This window comes from Poecile atricapillus, chromosome 14 (genome assembly GCF_030490865.1).
Source record: "Poecile atricapillus isolate bPoeAtr1 chromosome 14, bPoeAtr1.hap1, whole genome shotgun sequence".
Taxonomy (NCBI): domain Eukaryota; kingdom Metazoa; phylum Chordata; class Aves; order Passeriformes; family Paridae; genus Poecile; species Poecile atricapillus.
In genome coordinates this window covers 16,703,093-16,726,648 of record NC_081262.1, presented here as the reverse complement: position 1 = coordinate 16,726,648, position 23,556 = coordinate 16,703,093, and the positions used below count along the sequence as shown (strand labels likewise).

Below are 23,556 nucleotides of genomic sequence, written 5' to 3'. Positions count from 1 at the left end.
GCAATACATTATTTAAAGGCCTTTCCAAGGAAAGAAAATAATTTCAGCTTAGTTAGCTTTTTAGGACATGCTAGCAGAGAGCAGGGAGCGCAGCAGGGCGGGCACTGGAGCGGGGCGATGCGCGGAGCCTGCGGCACAAGGACGCGTGGAAGCGGCAGCGGCAGCGGCGGCTCGGGCACAGCCCGGGGGTGACACGGGACACAGTGCCCGGCTCCCCGCAGGGCGACAGGGACACGCTGCCGGCCGCCTGGCAATGCTGCGGGGATGGAGAGCGGGCACGCTGATGAATTAGGTGTCAGTGTGTTTAATCCAGAGTCATTAGCCATGCTCAACGTTCGCATATCATTTGTTAAACTAACGGATCGCTGGAGGTCATTCGGTAATAAGAAAGGGAGAGGAGGGTTATTAGTTTTTATCAGACATTAATTGGTCAAAATCGATTGCTTGTTTGGTGTCTGCAGTGCTGCAGGGGTGTTTCCCCGCAGAGCCCGGCCCGGCAGAGCCCGGTCCCGCAGAGCCCGGCCCGGCAGAGCCCGGTCCCGCAGAGCCCGGTCCGGCAGAGCCCGGTCCCGCAGAGCCCGGTCCCGCAGAGCCCGGCCCGGCAGAGCCCGGTCCGGCAGAACCCGGCCCGGCAGAACCCGGTCCGGCAGAGCCCGGCCCGGCAAAACCCGGCCCGGCAGAGCCCGGTCCCGCAGAGCCCGGCCCGGCAGAGCCCGGTCCCGCAGAGCCCGGCCCGGCAGAGCCCGGTCCCGACAGAACCCAGCCCGGCAAAACCCGGTCCCGCAGAGCCCGGTCCGGCAGAACCCGGTCCGGCAGAGCCCGGCCCGGCAGAGCCCGGTCCGGCAGAGCCCGGTCCGGCAGAACCCGGTCCGGCAGAGCCCGGCCCGGCAGAGCCCGGTCCCGCAGAGCCCGGCCCGGCAGAGCCCGGTCCCGCAGAACCCGGCCCGGCAGAACCCGGCCCGGCAGAGCCCGGCCCGGCAGAGCCCGGTCCCGCAGAACCCGGCCCGGCAGAACCCGGCCCGGCAGAGCCTGGCCCGGCAGAGCCCGGTCCGGCAGCGGCTCCCCCGGCCGGACCTCGGGCCAGAACTCGGGCCGGACCCGGGCCAGACCCCAGCCGAACCCGGGTCAGATCCCAGCCGAACCCGGGTCAGATCCCAGCCGAACCCGGGTCAGATCCCAGCCGGAGCCGGGCCGAACCCCGGCCGTTCCTCGGACCCAGCTGTTCCCTTGTGCCCGTCCCGGGCACTGAGCGCTCACCCCGAGCCCGGGGCAGCGGCAGCGCTCCCGCAGCTCCCCGCACTGTCCCACCCTCCAGGCTCCCCGCACTGTCCCACCCTCCGGGCTCCCCGCACTGTCCCACCCTCCAGGCTCCCCGCACTGTCCCACCCTCCGGGCTCCCCGCACTCTCCCACCCTCCGGGCTCCCCGCACTGTCCCACCCTCCAGGCTCCCCGCACTGTCCCACCCTCCAGGCTCCCCTCACTGTCCCACCCTCCAGGCTCCCTACACTCTCCCACCCTCCGGGCTCCCCGCACTGTCCCACCCTCCAGGCTCCCCGCACTGTCCCACCCTCCAGGCTCCCCGCACTGTCCCACCCTCCAGGCTCCCCCGGCTGCCGCACCGAGAAGCAGAAATGAGCTGGGAACCACTCAGGTGGTATCACATTTATCTAACAAGTTTCTAAATGAAAACTAGCATTTGGACTTACTGCATTCAGGCTCAAAATTTGATTACATTTTTCTACAGCTGTAAATCTGCTTTCCTTTCTGCAACATTATTATTAAAGCCAGTATTGAATTGGTGGTGTGATACGTAAAATTTCAATCCTGGCTTTGACATTCCAGGAAGTTAAAAACCAATTACAGTGTGTGCTTTGCCTCAGGACAGAATGAATCATTGAACACAGCCACTTCACCGAGAGAAATTAAAGGCTGAAGCAGCAACATAGGGAAGGTATTACGCTAAAAATCAAAGGTCAATTAAAGAAAAACTTAGTCTATTTTATTTTTAATATTTTGCTTACATTTTCATTCCTTTCTGATGAACAAGGAGACAAAATAAACCTGCACTTGTGTTTATTTGCCAGGTAATAAATCCGGGCTGAAGCCGGTTTTTAGGAGCCGAGAGGAAACACTGAGGTGATAAAAACTCCCAATAACCAGCATTAATCTCAGTGTAAGGAAGGCAGCACAGCACAGCGAGGGGTAGCCAGGGGTCAGTGTCCCGGGCACCGCCACCCTGAGCCCACAGGAGCCGGCTTGGCCGTGCCAAGGGACGGGCAGCAGCAGGCGCAGGAGGTGTGGAAGCGGCTCCAAGGTGTGCAGAGCTCCGTGTCACACAGCAGCACCTCCTGGGGACTGTGGAGCCCGCCGGGATGGATGCACGGGGCGGGGAAGCTCCGCAGGTCCCGCTGGCACGGCCGGGCCTCCAATACAAAGCAGAAATCAGCGAGGCAGCTGCTCCTCTGATGTCCCAGCCCATGAACACATCCAGCACGTTCCCCCGAAGCAGGCGTGCCAGGAGCCCATGGGCAGGTGTTTCCCGATGTCCCCAGAGCACTGCAGGGACAGTGGGGTCCCCAGGCTGTGCCAGGAGCCCATGGGCAGGTGTTTCCCGGTGTCCCCAGAGCACTGCAGGGACAGTGGGGTCCCCAGGCTGTGCCAGGAGCGCTGACCCCTCCTCTGGCACAGCAGCTCGCTTGTACTTGCCTTGCTCGGCAGCAGCCGGGCAGCGCAGATGCCTTCAACATCTCTAACAGATAATCCACACCCCGAAACGCAGTCTATCATCTGCTCGTTACCCTCAATAGATCATTCGCAAAGTGCTAAAATGCTTAAAGACCGTGCTAGGGGCTCCAGGAATCGCAATGCGCACTCTGCCTGCCGGAGGAGCGAAGGGACTGACGGCGTTATTTACAGTCTGGAGCACAGAGCTGTGCAGCGGCCCCATCACCACTGCCAAGACAATCTGACCCCAGCTCTGGAAACTCATTAAGGCTGGTAGGAAATGCACCCGTTCTCCAGGGAGCCGCTTCTGCAAGATTAAAACCGGGAGCGTTCTGCCGAGTACTCCCATCCATACGGAGTGCGAGCCACAGGGAGACAGCGACCTAAAGTATTCCCAGACAATTGAGACTCATTTCAATAAAACCGCAATTAGACGGCGGCAAATGGCAGGGAGAGCAGCTGTTCCAGCGCCGGGACACCCAACACAGCACGGCCCGGCGCTGCAGGCCGGCAGCAGGGGATGCTCAGGAGCTCCTCCCGGGGCTGGAGCTGGGATCTCAGTGCCAGGGACCTGCTCCCCAAGGATCCCACAGCCCCAAACCTGCAGGAACACAGCTGCAGAGCCCCACAGCCAGCCTCAATCCGCAAAGCCACCAGCATCCATCCATCAGCAGAGGAGAGCCCACAGGGGCTGGGGCAGCTGCAGCAAGGACACGTGGAAGAGCCGGGGAGGCTGCCCAGCACCAGAGCCCTCCAGCCCCAGCAGCCTTCTGCCACCAGCCCAGCCTGCTGCCCACCAGCTCCTGGCACCCACAGCAGTGACACCAAGCTCCAGGCAGGAGGGGACACATTATGGGTCCTGTGGGGTCAGGGGATCCCAGCCAGACCCTCAACCACCATGGGAAGGGGCACGGGAGACCAGAAAGGGAACCCCCACATCTTCAAAAGCTCCTCAGGCCTTCCCTGCCCACATGGTGGCCCAGCCCAAAGGGTTTCTAATGGTCCTCTTCCCCCAACAGCCCCTGTGCCCCCGACCTGGGGACCCACTGTGAAATGGTAAATCCACCTTGGAATCAGCCAGAGGCTGATGTCACCATTTCTTATTAAAAGCTGGGTTTTTGCTCTACGATGGACTAGTTTTATATTCCCATAAATTGCCAACAGTTAGCCAGATCCCCACAGAGCCAGGATCGATACCTGGCTGAGGGGAAAAAGTGCTGAGGAAGGAAAAGCAATACTCCAATTAGAGCAAAATTTAAGAGTCATGGGGTAGGGGTGACAGTGCCTAATGTGTTACAATTACTGACAGCCTCCCAAAGCTTGGGTTTTGTTCTGACTCTCAGAGGCAGGGAGGTGCCAGGCAGCAGCAGGGAGTCACACATCCACTCTATGCACCCAGTCCTGGTTGCCACAAACAGTAACCAGCCCCATGTGGTTTGGCACCTCCAGCCAAACACAGGATGTTCTTGGCTGCTCTGGTTCATCCATCAGGGAGTTCTGCTGGTGCCCCCTGAGCTGGCAGCAGCCAGCTGGGACAGGTGACAGCAGCCCCAGGGTGGGGTCTGGGGGCACAGGGACCAAGGGAACACTTGGCACTCCACCATCAGTGCTCCTCAGGGACATACTCCCCTCCCCAGGGTGTCAGAAACCTGTGCCCAGCTCTGCAGTGTCTAATCCCAGTTAAACACAGCATAATCCCAGCCTAGGAGCACCATCTGGGAGCCCCAACCCTGGGCTCCCCTCCCAAACCCCTCTAAGCATTGCTGAGCCCCACCCTGCCCTCCCCATGCACCAAGTGCCTGCCAAGGACCCTCAGAAAGTGGGAGGCAATAGAATTGATCACTCAAAGACCAAAGTTCTCAAGTGTTGTCCATGGGCACCTCACCCCCCTCCCAGATAGGCTGGAGGATGGCAGTGGGCTCTCTGTTAAACTCTGTGGCCAGAAAAACCCAGCTGGATTGGAGAAATGTTGGCAAATATAATAAACACAAGTACATTAACTCTAATTCTGCAAAGCCTTTGGCTATATTAATCTCTCTTTAATGTAATCACCTATAAATAAATGATGACCCCATGATTTAATACGACATCTGCCATCCCCATTTCTACACACATGTGAAGCAGAGCCCCTGGTACACAGCAGGGGTGGGACTCGTGCGTGACTGGCCAGGGCAGCCAGCAGCTCCTCAGCTCCAGCTCACCATTCCCAACAGGATGGATGGAAACACAGACCAAGGCTCCACAGCAGGGCCTGGCAGGGGCCAGGTGTCCCCCAAGGCCCCAGGATCCGTGTGAGCAAGGGGTGATGCAGCACTGCTGTTGATAAACACACCAACATCACCATTTCTGTAACCACTGCCAGGCAAGGGCAGGTCAGGACAGCCCATCTGGAGATCTGGGGAACAAGGGGGATTCATGGACAGCTTCCACCTTGGTGAGCACTGAGGGGCACAGGGACACACTGATAATGCTGCTCACCTGTGCAACAGTCCCCTCCTGCAAAACTATGCATGGAGGAGAAGAAAAAGAACCCTTGAGAATCAAAAATCGTGTTGAAAGGTGAGTTTGTGAAGCCCAAGCCAGCCCCTGATGCACTGATCCGAGGGCTCCCTGGAGCAGCAGGATCTGAGTCTGCAGTGGAAAGGCTCTGTTTGCCCTGGGACTGGTGCCTGCAGCTGGGGCAGAGCAGCTCTCCCAGGCCAGGGTGGCTCATGTGGAAACAATGCACCGAGGACAGAGGGTTTCCATTCAGCACCCAGGAGCAGCAGCCTGTCCTCCTCCTGCCTTGCTCCATCCTCATCCTGGCTGGGCTGAGGCGGGTGGCAGCAGGAGCAGCCCCTCCACTCTCCCATCTGGCAGCCACTCTCTCCTCCGTGTCTGGAGCCGCTGCTGCACACCCTGCTAAAGGAAAAAGTCTTGTTAGGACAGAGCTGGAGGAGCTTCAAGCCTGCAGCCCCTGGTGATGGCAGGAGCCCCTCAGGCCAGCCCTGCCCTCAATACCTCTGGCCACATCACAGGCAGGGCTGGCCCGAGGATCTCCTGGAGGTGAGGGGATCCAGCTGGGGGGCTCCTGGCCACAAATGCCATAGGACCTGGCTCCATGTGTCCCTCCTGTCTGGAGCTTGGCATCACTCACTGCTGTGGGTGGCAGTGGGCATGGATGGGGCTGGGGGGAGCAGGGGACTGCTCTGGTGCTGAGAAGCCCCTTCATGTGGGGGGCTGAGGACCAACATGAGGCACGGATGGATGCAGGAACCAGATCACATCCCCCTGCCCTGGGGCTCAGGGGCCAAACTCACCAGCACATGGCTCTGGTGCAGGTCCCACAAACACTCCTGGGACTGTGGCCGAGCACTGCAGGACCTGGACTGATGGTCTGTGGAGAGAGAAGCATCAGGAACAGCAGGAAGGAAGGAACGGAAGGAAGGAAGGAACGGAAGGAAGGAAGGAACGGAAGGAAGGAAGGAACGGAAGGAAGGAAGGAAGGAAGGAAGGAAGGAAGGAAGGAAGGAAGGAAGGAAGGAAGGAAGGAAGGAAGGAAGGAAGGAAGGAAGGAAGGAAGGAAGGAAGGAAGGAAGGAAGGAAGGAAGGAAGGAAGGAAGGAAGGAAGGAAGGAAGGAAGGAAGGAAGGAAGGAAGGAAGGAAGGAAGGAAGGAAGGAAGGAAGGAAGGAAGGAAGGAAGGAAGGAAGGAAGGAAGGAAGGAAGGAAGGAAGGAAGGAAGGAAGGAAGGAAGGAAGGAAGGAAGGAAGGAAGGAAGGAAGGAAGGAAGGAAGGAAGGAAGGAAGGAAGGAAGGAAGGAAGGAAGGAAGGAAGGAAGGAAGGAAGGAAGGAAGGAAGGAAGGAAGGAAGGAAGGAAGGAAGGAAGGAAGGAAGGAAGGAAGGAAGGAAGGAAGGAAGGAAGGAAGGAAGGAAGGAAGGAAGGAAGGAAGGAGCCCGTGTCTCCCCTCCCCAGCACACAGCTCTGCCTTTGGTTTCCCCACAGGAGCCCTGGGGCACACAGGGAAACTCTCCCAAGCCCATCCAGGGCCTGGAGCAGGCAGGGCAGGAACACAGCAAGGCTGAAGCCAGCAGCCTGGAAAAATGCTCACTCAGGCAGGATGCCTAGTAATAAATTTATTGTATTTTATTACATATTCCCCTTTTTGCACTTAATTCCAATTCCTCATATTCAAACTCTTCTTTCTGAAAGAAAATGATTTTTAACATAAAAATATAAATTCTGCATATTAAAAGTGCATACACCTCGAATAATAAAACATACAAATAAATAATAAAAGGCATTGACACAGTCTCATGCAGTTGTCCTCAAATAATTTAAAATTTATGGTACAATGTTCAACCCCAAGTAGACAGCCTGCTTTCCAATTACTGTACAGGTCAAAAACATTAAAATACAGAGGAGAATATCAAAGGTGTGGGAAAGCCCCACGTCCCTGTACCAGGTACAGTGATGTGACATGCAGTTTGAGAACTGTAGATATTCCAGTGTAAAATCTGACATTGTGTCCAGAAGAGAAACTGCATTTGCAACAGGACTTAAAATTCAATTTTAACCAATGGTGAGGCACAGGTGGTGAGCAAATCAGTACAAATTCATACTTGGAAGGCCACAGGACAACAATGGAGCCACTTGTGGCCTGGATTCCCTTGTGTTACCCTACCCAAGGCAATGTAGCACCTCCAAAGGGGTTATTGCACTCACAAATACCACACGAGCCTGAGGCTGGCCCTGCAGGGCTGAGTGAGCCGGGACTGGTGGTTACACTTAGTTTTAATCTGTGTCTTTTAAAAAACACTATTTGCAGATAAATTGAGTGCTATCACCTTTAAAAAAATAGAGTCCCTAAGCCTTTAGATCTAACACAGACATTGTACAAGTCTTCAGGTGCTTTTCTTTTACAAAATAAAGCTCTTAATAGTAACTGCTTTACGATGCTTTTGTTGAGAAAACCATGTAGGACTTTCATCTCACCACAGATTAAAACTAAATTTCAGTTCCCTCCACAGGTATCATTAGATACTGCCAAATTCTTTTGGATTAGTAGGCAAATAACAAAGATTTAAAAAAAACCCAAACCAAACTAAAATTAAAAAAAACCCCAACACACAAGAGTAAAATCATCTGGAATGTTGTTTCCAAAGCCTCTCCGTGCCAGCTGACCAAGGGGAGGGCACCCAAAGTGCAGGGCCAAGAAGCAGGAGGAGTGCTGGGACCTGCAGCAAGCCCTGGCCGTGTGGCACCCATGGGAACCCTGCTGGCCCACAGGACACAGAGCCCAGCAGCACAGAGGGCTCTGGAGCACACACAGGCAGCCCAGGGGCTCCCCAGAAAGGCAGGCAGAGCCCAGGAGCAGCCTGGGTGGCAGGAGGCGGCTGGGAACCCTCACAGCAGCTCCGTGTGCCCAGCTGCCCTCCTCACGTGCAAGGACAGGCTACGAGCCTGAGCAGGCTGCCCTGCCAACAAAAGGAAAAACAACACAAAATACAAGTCAGTTTGTTCTCATTTCCCTGCTCCCATCCCTCTAACCTTACATTACGCTCCAGCCTTGTCAGTAACGCAGAATCCTGCAAAGGAAAGAGTCAAAGATGTGCAAAGGAAGCAGGAACCCAGGGACATGCTCCTGTGTGCCAGCAGCAGCAGCAGCAGCAGCAGCAGCGGCTCCGAGCTGCCGCTGGCCTCGAGGCTTGCATAGTTAGTAGGGACATGCATCGGGGACAGCACGGCCATGCAAGCTGCCTCGCACCGGGGACAAGGGCTGGGCATGCTCGAGTTTCAGCTTCAGAAAGCAAAACCCCCGCAGCAGCGGCGGATGAGGGCACTTGCAGTGGGAGAAGTGCAGTTAAGCTGCTAGCTTTCTATCCTAAGCATCTTGTTTTTATTAATCCATATTTGATAAGTCTGAAGGGGTTAACAATTTACACACCCAAAGTGAGACACAAGTTACAGAGAACCGCAGGCACCAAATTGTCTATCAAATGTGATTAATACAAATAAAAGGTGCCTCTTCAATACACGTCATTGAAAATGTGCTTATAACTTGACTACTGCTAAACACTATCCAAAAGACACAGCCCAAAAAGGGTAAAAAAAAGTCTCTAGGTGACTCCTGTAGGAATTGAGCACTGGAATGAAGGCGCTGCTCTCCAGAGACCCAAGCCCAGGAGCAGGTGGCACAGGAGGGACGTGGGGTGAAACGCAAGTCACACGCTGGCACAGGCCACTCCAACCCCAGGCAGACTGGAAACGCTGCTTTGCCTCGGAGCTCACCTCTTGGGGCCTCTCCCTTCCCAGGCACTTCCCATCACCTTCATGGCAGGAGGGTCCCAGACCCCGCCATCCCCAGCCAGGCTGGGCAGGACACACCTGGCAGCAGCTCCCATCACACTCAGGTGCCCATATGAGATTCCCTACCTACAATGCCACCACCCAGGGAAGGTGGAGATCCCTGGGCAGCATCAGCCTCTGGGAGAGATGGCAGAGCCCACCTCCCCTACAGCCATAAGTGCTTCAGATAGCAAACAGGAACTTTGAGACATGACCATGTACTTGTAGCTGCGTCAGAACAGCCTCAAGCCACTGCTGCATGAAGGATCCATATGCAAAGCCACAGAGGTGTTGGTATCTAGGACTTGGCATATCCCTCTCCAGAGTTCCCTGGTACCATGCCACATCCTGGCAGCTGGACAACACAACACCATGGACAAGAGTTCCTACCATGAAAGGGACAAGAGATAAGTCTGCTTTAAAGCAAGGAGAGAATTGCTGATTTTTCCCCAAATCCCTTTAAGTAGGGCCTGTAATAACCTACATTCCATTGCAGAAACATTTATCCTACTGCACTGATGGAGTCATGACTGTAATAGCAACAAGGCTTTGATTAACACTCCCAGTGAACAGTGTTTCCCAGACCCACACCCTTCAAGCCTCTCCTGTGCAAGGAAGCTCATTTACTACTGAAGATGTGTGACAGCAACAAGCAGAGCTGTGGAGTGACAGGAGTGGCTGTTCCCAGGTTCCTGAGGCAGACACGGAGCAGGGACTGAGCTCCCCCTGCACGCACACACCTGGATCTTTTGTCCCACGTGAACTCTGGTGCACCCTGGTAGGTGAAACCACTTTGTCTGAGGACACCCCACACCAAACCCTCCTGAGCAGAAAACCCAGCAGAGGAGCAGCTCACAGGTGAGGGTACGTACAGTCAGTGCAGCCCCTCCTGACACTCCTCTGCAGAGCAAGGAGCCTGTGCACCACCAGAGGGACAAAGAAATCCAGTCTGGCAGCACAAAGAGAGCAGACAGTGCTGGAGCTGGCAGCAATTAGCAACAGGAATTATGGAGAATGTGCAGAAAGAGTGAGATTGGCTCCTCATGGGATTGCAGAGGTTCAACTACTTTTATCAGCTGCTGGAATTCCAGGATGTCCCATCTCCCTTCTACCCAAATGAGAGCTCCAAGGACCATTTTCTTGCTCCAGATACAAACACTGAACTGGTGTTAAGCAACAACACGGGTTTGAACATGGCTTCATATTCCCTTCAGTCAGGCATGCAGCACAGGAGCAAAACCACCTCAGAACCCACACACCAGCTTCAAGTTTAAATCCTTCAGTGAGTGATGACATGAAAAAAAAATGTCATTTGATAAAAATAACCTTTCACAAATGTCCATGGCAAAATGCACAGAAAGTAGTTCTGTCTATTAAAAGATCCCAAACCGAGTCAGCATAAGCCACCGGAATTACATTCTTGCTAGAAGAGTTGTTACAAGAGAAGAGCCAACACAGTGTAAGACCTTAATACAGATAAAACCTTAAACAAATACTTCAACATCAACATTTCAGGGAGTAATTTAAGTACTGCAATGTGAAGCAAGTCTTATCTGCTCTGCTGGATATAACAGAAAATAATCCAAGAATAATCCAAGTCATACATTTCAGAAGCAAGCAATGCAATCTTTGCTTCTTGTTGCTGCAATAAATGAGACTGAAACAATGCCTGGGGGAAGGAATGCGTTGAGGGGATGGTCACGTTCGGTTGGAACAGCCAGGGCATCACACGTGCAGGCTGTGGGCACTGCTGGGGCACGTGAAGGGGACACAGCAGGACATCACCAGGCCACTGCAAGGGTGGCCTCATCCCCACACACCGACCCCAGCTCGATGGCACTCCCAGCTCAGCCCCACACACACTCCCAGGAGCCAGAAGCCACAACCCTTCCCTCCCAAGCTTGCTGCAGGCGTGTGGTGAGCAGAAAACTGATCCTAGAGCAGCAAGGTGCCAGCAGACCTGGGGACAAGCAGCACCTCAGCAAGGGAGGTGGCACAGGCCAGTCTGTTCTGCTGGGACAGAGCACACACATCCCTGGCCCCAAGCTGTGCCATGGCACTGGACAGACCTTGCTCAGCAGAGAGCATGCCCAGCACATTGCCCAGTTTGTCACAACCTACACGACAGGCTGTGGACATAAAGGATATGCAGCACATCAATAAAAACTCATGGAATTTAAAAAAAAAAAAAAATTACACCACATAGATGTAAAAGGACTCAAGAAATCCACCTTAAGAGGAACCTTACAGAACTTGAGGAATCTCCCCTATAAGAAGGGCATGTAAACAAAGACATCAGTAGATGTAGTGTTTTGACCCTGATGGAGGCTGTCGTCCAAACAAGAAGGGGAACCTTCCACTGAGGGACATGTGGCAGCCAGACCCATGGGGAGGGCACAGGCATGCCAGAGGGAAGAACATAGAGCGCTCCAGAGAACAGGAAAACTGCTCTGGGCTTTGGGTACAGCCCCTCCAACCCACACAAAGGGGCCTGTCAAAGCATGCTCAGAGAGGGCAGGGTGACACTTGATCTAAACATCACCCCTAGAGGTGATGGAGGTTTAATTACACCACTATGATAAGGGTCTGAGCACACTAGGAAATGCTCCCCAGGAGTTTGAACAGGGGCATCCTGACAGCATCATGGCCATCCAGGTGTGTGGACATAACTCTCCCATGGCACTGCTTCCACAGGACAAGCTGGCCAGCAGCTGCTGCCCAGGGATTTCTTCTGTTGTTTAGCAGAGCATTTCAGAAGAAAGTAGTTAAACAGGACAGGATAGAGGTTGCCTTAGGTATGGGCAAAGCAAAACTCTTCATAGACACAGCAACAAAAACTGCAGGTCACATTTCAAACTTTCTGCTGTTGGAATGCAAAAATTAAATCTATGACACAGACACGCACAGAGACACACAGGTACCTTTCTGTCCGTCACTAATGCTAGTCCCTCCTATACTGGCTGAGTATATACCTGAGAAACAACATTAGTGTTGAAATATTGCCCTTTAGAAAGCTTGAAAATGGGGGGGAGCAGGGAGAAAGAGTTGAGAGCAGAAAGAAGCGACAGTCTCTCCAGTTTCCTTCGCATCCTCCACAGCTCAGAACAAGGCCATACACCAGTGTGGACACAGCCCACTCAGAACAAGACCAAAGGAATATCAGTTCACAGCTCTACAAAGCACACCAGTGTCAGTACAACTGGGGGTCACGTCCCAACCCTCAAATCTGAAGAAAGCTGTTGCACTTTCGACAGAGACTCCTGTTCAAGTGCTATGGGACAGCTGCATTCATGTTCAACAATGACTCCAGCTAGGCTACTTGCACCAGTGCTGGCTGCCTGTGGCTATTTGGTTTGATGGCAGAATCAAAGGCGCTTTAACAACTTGCAGTTAACTTCTCCTCAAAACATACATTAGGCACATGAACAAAAAACAAGAGCTCAGAATAAATTAGCTTCTCAGCAGAAGAAAAGACACCTGGATTGCAGCATTTCACTGAGGTTCCAGAGAAGGCCGTACAGACACCTGCATGCTGGAAGGTAATTTTTTCAGTGGCTTGTCAGCAGACTGCTTGCCACTGGAAGGAGGAGATTGGACTCCGGGATCTAGCTGGGAAGACTTGGACTTGCGACTGGATAGCAGAGAATGTTTGTTAGATGTGGCATCTTTTGAGACAAGTTTTTCTTTTGTAGTAATGTTGGCATTGGTTTGAGAGGCTGGTGGGACACCACCTTTCTCTGGTTTGTCCTCCAGCACATTTTTACTGCCTGACTTGGAACTGACACTCCCTGTCTTTTTTGAAAGCATTGTTGTCTTCCCCAGGTCTGCCGACCTCCGTGTCTCCTTCTGCCTTAAGGCTGATTTAAAGAAAGACAAACCCTTCTCTTCTGACTTGCTGTCCCTCTTCAGCCCAGAGCGCACCCCGACGTTTGGGGAGCGCAGGTTGGCCATGGAGGAGCTGCGCACGTGCTTGCTGTCCACTGCCCTGCTGTCACTCCTGGAGTGGCTGATCCGTGGGGAGCTCGTCCTGGAGCTGCTGGTAACGCTCGTTTTATCCGAGCCCAGGCTGATCTTGGAGCCCTCCCTGCTGAGGCTGCGGTCGGAAGTCCGGCTCTTCCCAGAGGAAGAGCCCTTAGTCAATGAGCCTGATGGGGCTTTCTTGGCAGCTGTGGAGGATGGAGAAGAACCTGACTTCTGCTTCTGTTGAGCTGATGGGACAGATGCCTCCAGGGGTTTCGTGCTGTGGTCCTTCCTAGCCTGAGTGGGAGCAGGAGACCCGTGTCGCCCGCTGACCCTAGAAGAGTCTGTCTTACTTCTAGACCGGGAAGCTTTCTGAGAACTCTTCAGTGGAGGAGAAGAGTGAGAGACTTTGGTCTCTTGGGTAGCTAAGACTGTCCTTCCCTTCCTCAAACTTTTGTCTGGCTCAGAAGCTCCTTTGGAGCTGTGACCCTTCTTAGGGGTGTCATGTGCCTTCTCTGCAGCCAGCCCCGTCCCAGCTGGGGCTTTCACCTCCTTCACTGGGGAGCTGTCCACAGAATCGCTCTGGTCAACAAAGGCGATTTGATTGTTGTTATCAAAAGGGTCCAGAGCAGGGTGATTCCTGTCTGGCTGCACAGAGCTTTTACCATACCCATCTGAAAGGTCTGAGCTGGATGTCCTTACAACGGAGTCTTCCCTGAACGCCCCTTCCATGACAGCCAAAGGAGCTCTGCGAGCTGTCCTGTGCTCTCGCCGACTGCTGTCACAGGGCTCCAAGTAGCTGCTAGAGAGATTCCTCAGGCTGCCAAAGCACGAGGTGGAGACTTTATCATCAGCAGCTTCCCCAATCTTCTCCAGAGTGGAAGCAGAGGTATGTACTGGGGAATCTCCAGAGAAGCGTGATGGGGAGTTGGAGCGGAACTGCAGTTTTGCAGAGAGTGACCACGAGGGCCTGACACCGTTTTCACTCACTGCCAGTGGGCTGGTGACAGAGGATCTGGATGACAAGCTCTGACGCTGGACACTTCTTACAAATGGTCGAGTTGAAAATCCTCCTGCAGAGAAAGCAAGTGACAGACTCAGTGGGAAAGGCAAAGCTGCAGCTGGTTTACCCCACCCATCCACATCTCCCCACGAGAGCCAAGCAGCCCACCCACACCACACCACGTGTCTCTCCATGCAGGCTGCAGGCACAGCTTCTTGCACAAAAACTGAATGAGGAAACCAACTATTGTTTGCTAGGGGTCACCCAGGAGTAACTCTCTGAAGCCTCTAACTGATAACCCAGATTCTTCTCTCATCCCTGAGCAGCAGGAGATCAAACACAAGGTTTGCACCATGAAAGTCCTTGCAACTGGTAAGATCACCAGCTAGGATTATGATTCTGTATTAAAGAATATTTCCCAGAGTATTCTGTGAAAGACAAAGTAGGATTTCTACCTCTAGACCAAGTGGTGTAACTGTATTTAGAAACACAAAATGTAACTATTTTAGAACAGTGTGACTTCCATGGCCAGAGCTAACAGCTATCACTGCTGCAGAGACACCTCCACACCAGCTTCCAAATGCTCTGACTGACCCATGAAGTTCCACATTCTCAGAAGTTACAAGGCAATGTGTGGAGGAACCAGGCAAAGCCAGGAACTGAACAGTAACTTGTGCACATGAGTGAATTTGCACCTCCCTCCCTGGGACCATCCTGCAGCACAGCAGCAGTCAGCACCGTGTCAGCAACCCTACAAAGGTGATGCAGTGAGACCCAGAAGAGAACACAAGCACAAGAAACTCCTGACTGACAGGTTTTGTTGATGGCATTTGCTGTCTTTGAAAGGCTCCTTAAGGTTCCTGCCGTGTTCTCCTCCAAGCTTTCCCATGAGACAGAAGCCCACCTGTGCTCCTACCGAGCCAGCTCTTGCCTCTCACGGCTGCTCAGTACCCGTCCCTTGCAAGCACGGATTTTGCAGCTGTTTTTCAGAAAGGATCTCACAACAGAAGGACAAGGCCCCTGGTGCCCCCCAGCAATATACACACCATCATCTTCACTGCGTTCCCCAGCGAGCTCCACGGACTCGGAGAGCGAGGCGAGGGAGGTGCGGCGCGAGGAGGCGGCGGAGGCGATGCTGGGCTGTTTGCTGCCCGGGAGCCGGCTGACCCAGTGCTCGCACAGCGACGAGCTCGTGGAGCCTGCGGGGAGCACACACACGTCAGCAGCACACACAGAGCCCAGCCAGGGAGCCAGGTACCACTGCTCTGCTCTGCTCTGCTCTGGCACACACCTGAGCCCAGAGCTGGCCCTCACCGCCCCAGCACCCACACACTGCCGAGGGAACGGGGCTTGGCTCTCATGGAGCGTTCATGGTCAGAACAAGAGCACAGAACCGCACTTGTCCCAGCGTGCTGTGAACACCAGTGTGCAGGCAGTGGCAGCATTTCAGCTGCCACACCAATATCACAAAAATCTCTTTTTTTCCAGGGACAGGTCACCAAGCCTGCACCTGCCCACAGCTCACCCTGGATTCCACCAACACATACACTACTGGTGCCTCCTTGGGACTGAGAGTGCTGCCACAGGGAAGGAGCAAGTCAGGATTTGATGTCCTGCACAAGGGCAGCTCCAAGCAGTCACATCTGGGGCATAGGGGCTTCCCCTTCTCCACAGCCTCCCTGCCAAAACTGCCTTAGCAGAAGAGGTGGAAAGTTCCCACGGCCTCTGACACAAAGCCACAGACTCAGACAAGCCTCGCTGAGTTCTGGGACACAAGAGTGGGGGTTTAAGCAGAGCTGGGTAGAAAATTCTCCAGAAGGACAAGCTATCCATTAAAGACCACTTGGAGCCACCCCTGCACAGAGCCAGCAGGGCTTACCTGCCACCGAGCTGTTGGCAGACCATGAGGGGATCGCTGTGCGTCGCTGGTAGAACAGGATGTAAGCTGTCTGCTTGCACACCTCACTTTCAGAAAGTTGCTGAACTTCACTGTCATCGAAGCAATACCACTGGCCATCAACAGAATTCTTGCAATATGCTAAGAAATAATACATATTTACAATACTGTAAGACTCCCTCACTCCTACTGCTCTCAGGTTTGCTGTATGATATTAAATATCTTATCTGCTGTGATGGACTCGGAGGACAATGTGAAGAACAGATTTATTCTTGCATCATCTTCCAGTCTGACTGGCAAGATGGAAGCCTGAGGCTGCCAGAACATACTAAACAGCTTACATTTCAGGGCTTTCTTTGTCAAACATCAACAGAACAGAACATCATTTGGGGTGGCTCCATTCACTTCACCTTCTGTAACCTGTGACACTGCTTCCATCAGTGACTCCCTTTCTTACTCCATACAGCAATATAACCGGTTTCTTTGTGAAAGGCTGCACCACAGATAGCACAGCAGGACACTTGCCTGTATAGTGTCCCCCTTGCATGGTGCCATGGTGGTTGCAGACAGCATACAGGTCATAGATGTAGTCCTCAGGATCTCTGCCGAGGCCATAAGGTTTCCTCCAAGGTGACCAGTGAGATGGCAGGCTCCAGCTGCTCTGGCTGCGTTTCACAACGTGAGGAGTCATGTCCAAACCACTCAAGGGAAATTTAACCATGTTCTGAAGTTTCATCCTTCTGTCTCCTTCCTGTGTAGAGAGAAGAGCATGAGCTGCAGAGGCCAAGGCCAACACACCTGCAAAAACCCCAGTGAGGAACACATGGGGAAAAATGTCTGCTTCTAAAGAGGGGAGTCTACTCACACCACTCAGCAGTCCTCCAGCAACACTACAGGCATCCTCACCTGTCTAAACCTTTTGAGATGTATGATGAGAACATCAGGTAAGGTCCAGAGGCTCAGTGTGATGCTACCCTGCTGCAGCTGCTTACAGTGTGGACATCGCCATGCATCATCTGGGGCAAGCTACAAGGAATAGGCAGAAGTGGGTATTGGTTTTCAAATTCCAAGGCAGCTTGCACCACACCACTGTTCTTCTGCTGCCCCAAGCCCAGTGCAGACATTGACCCCTCTGCCTCATCTCCCTCCAGCATTTATCAAGCTCACTGGAAATGCAGGGTTCCCAATGATGCTTTTCAAAGTGACAAGCAGAGATGTGTGCCTCATTCAGGAGGCACTTCCTGCTGTAAGGCAGAATTCAGCCAGTGCTGCTGTGCAGAGGATCTTTCTGCACCTTATAAATGCCAGTGCCTTGGGAGTGGAGAATAAGGAAAAGGAAAAACAAAGGCAAAGAGCAGGCAGGCTTTGGCAGCCTGAAAATTATTCTCACATGAAAACCAGCAGTAGAAAAAAAGTAGGAAAAGATCAGAACAGAAAAAAGAAAGGTGTACTTTGGATGTCCCCTCTAACACCTCACTGTCCTCTGGGGACCCTCTTCCTCTATAGTCCCAACAACAGAGTTACACACTGAAGATTCTCCCAGTCCCCCAAGCCTCCCTCCACAGCCCAGTGCTCAGAGAAGTCAGCAGCCACAGAGATTTAAGATGTCAAACTCTTCCCCCACCTGTGAAAGAAGCAACAAGAGAGGCTCCCAAATTACAGCTCAGTCCTGGGTCCAAAGACTAGCTCCAGACCAGCCCTTTGTACAGCAGATTAGAGACTGCCAAAGGATTTCAGATGGCCCCCATGTGCCAGGAAAGGCCAGGTCAGAGCCCTCTCTAGCCTGCCTGTGGCACACCAGTCACTCCTGTCTCTTCAGCCTCACACAACGAGCAGAGCCAGAGCAGAGGAGCAGCCACGTTCCTGCAGAACTGAGCTGTGGTCACTGTGCTGCTGTTTGAGGGGGTCCCACTCAGTGGGGGCTGCCTGAGCCCACCCCAACCCTGCTCAAGCTTGGGAACACACAATTGCTCCAGAGCTCTCCCATGAAGCCACACTGTCCTAACCCTTTATAATATTTATAATGTTTCACAGAAGGGAATTGCCAAAGAGAGGATTAAATTCTTGTATCAACATCTGGGCAGCAAAGAATCCAGAAGCAGGACCTCCCACAATCTTCTCACTGCAGAGGAGCTCCGTTAGCAGCACAGATAACCAGTCTTGTGTTACAGATCTATTGTCCTGTCACAAGGAATCAATGTCTGCAGAAAAGAGCTGCTCTGGAGTGAGCAAGTTCCTGTGGCATGTGAACAAGCCAGAGTACACAGTCTGTATCTACCTGTTCCTCTTTGGTGTACAGTTGGAAACACTGAGATAAAGTGCAGATCTGAGGTTGATGATGAAGCTCTCTCTGCTGGCGGACGCTTTCAGAGTCTGGAATATATTCCTCTTCTGTATTCACAAACAAGCTGCATCAGGGAGACACCACATTTACCAGCACATCCCCCTGCTCCCCAGGCTGTCCCTGCAGACAGGGGCTGGGCACAGGTGGAGTTTGAGTGGTCTCATGATTGCTGAAGGATGCACAGTTCACACAAGCAAGCTGCAAGCAGCAGTTGTGAGGTGAACACAGTTTCAAGTTTTTTACTTCATACTTACTAATCTTTAGTTTCTTTGTCCCACTCTACCACTAATTTCACATGAGCGGTTCCCCCCTGTCCACATGACTTCAATGCCCTGCAGAGAGGAGCAGATAAAAGTCAGACCATCCAAAGTCTACATTATCTTCTACATGCATTTCTCTCCACAAGCCCTTCATCCTTCCTCCACTCCCACAACTCAAGTTGCAAAGGAGTAAAAGGAATTCACAGGGTAAAACACTTGGCAAAGCTGGCAAATGCCTTCACTCAAGTATGTGAGTTTTGTAAGGCAACGTACACCTGTTACAGAACAGGCATTTACCAACATTTCAAAGGCACAAGAAAAGAATTTAAAATAGCAGGAGTAATATTTCCATTCTGTTTTCCATTCCCAGGGTAGACAGACTCCAGATGGCACGACACACAACTGAGGTATTCTCACACAGCTTCCTGAGGATGCTCCCTCATCTCCCTGCTCCTCAGGCCTCTGCAGTCCATTCCACACATCCCCACCAGGACTGTTCATTTCTGCATGGCTGACACTGAGCTCCCAGCTAACACACCTCTCTGCACTCCTGGGAAGCACCCAGCAGCTGAGGGCCAGCTCACCTTTCCACTGTTGGGTGGCACAGGGGTCGCTCCTCCTGAGGTAGCAAGTACGTTATGCCCACAACACTGACCACTCGCAAGCTGAACGGGCAAACCTGCACCAGAGAGAACAGAGAGCACCTCAGGGGCTCCAGCCCAGCCTGCCCACGTGCAAACTGCCCTCAGCACTGCCTGACAAAGACTTTACCCTACAACACGTTTGACACGAGAAAGCAAATGCACAAGGTCTCAAATATGCCTGTGCCAGTGAGCTGACAGGGCTGAGCAATGGGACCTGTGCACCCAACAGCTCCTCTCTGGTGACCAGAAAGGACATCTGTCCTACCTGCAAGCAGGCTGCAGGCCGCAGGAAATACTGCATCTTCTCCAGTATTTCCTTCTGCAGAATATCCCAAGCAATTGTTTTTTCCAAGTGCAACACAAAGGGCAGGCCAAACCTATGGGAATGAGAAGCATTTGAGGAACAATTAAAAGATTATCCTGTTCAGAAATTGGAACCCCAGACTACAAGTGAGAACTTCATGTGAAGTTTTGTGAAGCTTCAGAGGCTGAGGTAGTTTTCAGGCTCCAGCTGACACAAATGCCTTTGCCATGGTTTTCTCATTTCTTTCCCTCCCCACATTTTCACTCCAATTTAAAATGCCCACCCATAAGAGTGTCTGGTCAAACATGCTGCTCTCAAACCAGACAAAGGTGGTACATCCTCCCAACTGGACTGCATTTGTTCCTTTACAGTAATGCAATACTTGAAGTTCACCAAAGTTAGAAATCTTTTTCCGCACCCATTAATGCTTCTCCACCAACATGTTCTTTAGCAGCTGATGTGAGCTAGGGATGCAAGCTACTGCTCCTTCACCTGGAGCCTGGACTACAGGAGAGTAAAATCCAGCTCAGTTTAGGAAGCAGCCAGAAGAGTAACTCCAGCCACACTGCTGCCAGTCACCTTTTGCTCTGCTGTCCAGTGCACGCTCTGTTACACACCAGCAAGACAATCTTGTCATTTGCTGCTAGTTTAGGACAGGACTGTTCCAGTTTTCCAGACTTCACCGTTCCTTGAGAGTAGGCTATTGTTCGGGAGTGCTCAGTGCCACATTTCAAGTTATTCAGGTTATTGTTCACATGTATTCCTGAAAAATCAGGAGAAATTAAACATCTCATTATGTCATTTGCCTTTAGTGCCCTGATGTCCCCCTCAAGAAGCCCTCCTTGGGCTACAGAGGAGCAGGTCACTATGGAATCAGGAGCATTTTCATCACTTGTACATAGCTTCAAAGAGCAACTACCTTTCACAGTGACTGTTTCTTTAGGGAAGGACATTACATGCAAGTGCTCCCCATCTAATTTTTAACAGCAGGTTGTACAAGTACTCTCAGCTTTTACTGCCCACAATAAAACTCAGGTGTCAGGAACCCAACTTGTTACTTTCAATAATAAAATTTGCCTTTGATTACACTCCATCTTCCCAGGACACCATGATTCCCTTTCACTGAGGGGACAAGGAGTTTGAGCTTGGAAAGTGTTTGTTCATTCCTGAGATTGTTTATTCATCACTAGCAATCTGATTTTAAATAACACAATTTCAGTGGCTTCATCTGGTCCCTAGCAGGTCTTTAAATTAAGCCTGACAAGAGATTTCAAATTAAGCCAGCCTGGCCTGCAGCACCAGCCCCAAGAAGAGGCAGAACGGAGTGTACAACACTGCTTGATAACCTCCCAGCTGACAACACTATTAAATCTTCTGGAATGAGCCTGGACAAAGTCAGAGCTGAAATCAATACACCAGAACATCAACAGCTTGTGGGACTCATTCTTCTCCCACACAAACCTCTCTCACTAGTCACCTGAGGTAGGCACTAAGTGGAGTTATTGACTCACCTCTCTGACTGAGGATGCCCTCAGGCCTGAAGATCTCTGGGGTCTCAAAGGCAAAAATGCAGTCGCTCTCATGGATGGTGTCCAAGTCGTCGGTGTCACAGAAGGAGCGATGGAAGCCATCGTAGTACATCTCTGTCAGCACGATCTGCAGGCAGCAAACCAGAACCCATCAAAGCACCCGTGGCTTCACCCCAGTGACCCTGTGTCTCAGCTGGGATTTTCCTGCTAAGGGATGACACTCCTCAAGAGTGTCATCACTGTCACAGCCAGGAGCAAGGAACAGGGAAAAGGACAGCCATAAACAAGAAGCTGTGGTAAAAGCAACATATGGAGAGGTTTTGTTGAAATTCAACAGCTTTCCTGAAGCTCTTCCTACACAGGAATTTGCCGTAGGTACCCAGTGGCCTCACTGCCAGCATGCACAGATCAGCATGGGATCAGGCAGGTCTGCACAACCACTGAGGGCTGTTCCAACATCACCAGGATTCAAACAGCCAGCGCACAGGGAAAAGCACGATCCACATTTCCACCACTATCTTGCTCCCCTGTTCAACCACGGGCAGCGCATTTCGATTCCTACAAATCCAACAAGGGACGAAAGCCTCCCCTGTCCCTCCCACTGCAGGGAGGGCACACAGGTGAGCAGCCCAGCCCATTACCTGCTCCAGGGGTATCTTGGTTTCTGAGGAGACGGCCTCCCGCAGCCTGGCCACTGTTCCGGAGATGGGCACGGCCACCCCGATGCGCATGCAGTGCGAGCACTTGCCCTGGTACACCACGGTGACGTAGAGAGGCCTGTGGAGAGTGTGGGAGCACTGCTGGGCTGGGCTGAGCACCTCTGGACACTGCCTGGAGCACCTCTGGACACTGCCTGGAGCAGCCTCAGCCCAACCTGGGCACATCCAGGCTGCCCACCAGGCACAGCGCCCTCCTGACTGCTCAGATCCACCTCACACTGGAGTTGTGCTCAGCTGCAGCAACACAGCGTGTTTGATTTACAGACTCCTTTCTTACTAATGCCCTGGGGTTACTTGCTTCCACAAGCAGAACATGTCAAAAAAGGCCCACAAAGTTAAAACCAAAATTCTCAATGAGAAAGCAATGAGTTTTCCAACAGGGATCCTGTAAGAAAGCTTGGGCCAGTCAGTATAAGACAGCACCTTGGAGTACTTGGAAAGCTGCTGCTGGGAACAGGCTGCCTCTGAGCCCTCAATCCTGCCTCCAACAGCAGCCAGCAGCAGTACTGGGGAGAGAAGAGAGAGGGGAACCTTCCCTGGACAGCCCACTCAGCCTCCATGTGGTGGTGAAGCAGGGATTTCCAGAGCAAATGTGACAGAGCAATGTTTAATCTGCCCTATCGTCACTCAGTTCCTTTGCTTCTGGAACCTACACAAATTTTCTGGATGCAAACATCAGGTGAAGGAGTTTGTTTATACCACAGGTAGTTTTGCTGTGCATCTCTATCTTCACTTTGAACATTTTATCTGGATTTTTTTCCTCCCCTGAAGCTTTTTCTCTTTATTTGCATCAGCTGTCATTCAAAAAAGCAAAACATTTTGCAGGAAAGATTTTAACCTCAATTTTTGAAACTGGAGTCATCAGTGAGGCTGTTTTTAAAAAACAAAGTGTGTTTCATCCTTTTCCCTTTTTTAATTTTCAAATTATATAAATGAAGTAAAAAGCAAAATATTTTGGTTATGTGAAGGAAAGACTTTTTCTCCCCAGATGAATTCTATAGGAAGGATAGACCTTTCTGAAAAAAGTAAAAGGCTCAATTTTCCATTTTACCTGCAAAGCAAAACATTAAATCCCCATACGGTCCTATCTATCTTTTAAATGACTTATCAGAATGTTGCTGATACTGTCTTTCTGCTGTAGCAAATGAAGCAACATGACATGCAAGGGAGAGAGCCAAGGTTAGGCTCAGGTTCCTACCGAGTGTGGGGCAGAGGGATCGGCAGCGAGATGCAGAGGAAAGGGTCAAAGGTGTTGCTCTGCTTCTGGCAATGAGGGCACGTCAGGGAGGACCTGGGACAAACATGGATAACAGGGCACAGTTACATCTCACTTCACTGGGAATGTAGAAACCATCAAATCCCATATTCACCAACAGCAGATCCAATGGGAAACCCTAGAAGGGTTTTGTCTTCAGAGAGAGAAGACAGGACAGGGACAGAGACAGTCAGCACTGGGGTGCACACAGCTCTTACACAGGAAAAACCCCAGACAAGAGTCTATTCTCATTCTCTAAAGCTCCATTCTCATTCAGAATCGATCTGCACCTTGCAATGGCTTTGTGTCTTACACCAGGCTTAAAGTTCCCCCTTTGCAAAGGAGAAGTTGGCAAATACTGGGGAGAAAGCCCAGCAATTATAATTCTTACAGCAGTCCAGGCACAAGCCATCAAGGAACACTGGTGATTCATCTGTTCTCTTCCAGTAGCTCTCAAGTTAGAAAGCTCTCTTCCCAGAAAGCAGGGAACCTCAAGGGAAAGCCCTAAAGGGGCAGTGATACTTTCAGTTCAGAATTCCCAAGTGCCAGATAACAAGCACTCTGCACACACTGGGCATCCCTAAATCCCA

At 52.1% G+C, this 23,556-nt stretch overlaps 1 protein-coding gene across 14 annotated transcripts in view; it reads right to left on the bottom strand.

Moving 5' to 3' along the window:
• USP31 (ubiquitin specific peptidase 31) overlaps nt 1–23,556 on the bottom strand; it is a 47,807-nt gene that overhangs the window by 11,972 nt on the left and 12,279 nt on the right. Inside the window, exons 4-19 of one of the 14 annotated variants that reach the window (XR_009278742.1) lie at nt 22,910–23,002; nt 21,634–21,769; nt 20,975–21,119; nt 20,043–20,226; nt 19,425–19,536; nt 19,100–19,194; nt 18,510–18,587; nt 18,190–18,319; nt 16,818–16,937; nt 16,437–16,662; nt 15,894–16,052; nt 15,061–15,213; nt 11,973–14,084; nt 8,254–8,291; nt 6,025–6,101; nt 4,652–5,626 (exon numbers count right to left, since the gene is read on the bottom strand). Coding sequence is in view for 2 of the 14 variants with exons in the window: in XM_058849405.1 (XP_058705388.1) it covers nt 12,544–14,084; nt 15,061–15,213; nt 15,894–16,052; nt 16,437–16,662; nt 16,818–16,937; nt 18,190–18,319; nt 18,510–18,587; nt 19,100–19,194; nt 19,425–19,536; nt 20,043–20,226; nt 20,975–21,119; nt 21,634–21,769; nt 22,910–23,002 (3,172 nt within the window). In the remaining 12 variants the exon portion in view is untranslated. Of the gene's footprint in view, nt 1–4,642; nt 5,627–6,024; nt 6,102–6,824; nt 14,085–15,060; nt 15,214–15,893; nt 16,053–16,436; nt 16,663–16,817; nt 16,938–18,189; nt 18,320–18,509; nt 18,588–19,099; nt 19,195–19,424; nt 19,537–20,042; nt 20,227–20,974; nt 21,120–21,633; nt 21,770–22,909; nt 23,003–23,556 lie in introns of those variants that run through there. The other 13 variants (XR_009278743.1, XR_009278745.1, XR_009278741.1 and 10 more) reach the window with 13 other exon arrangements.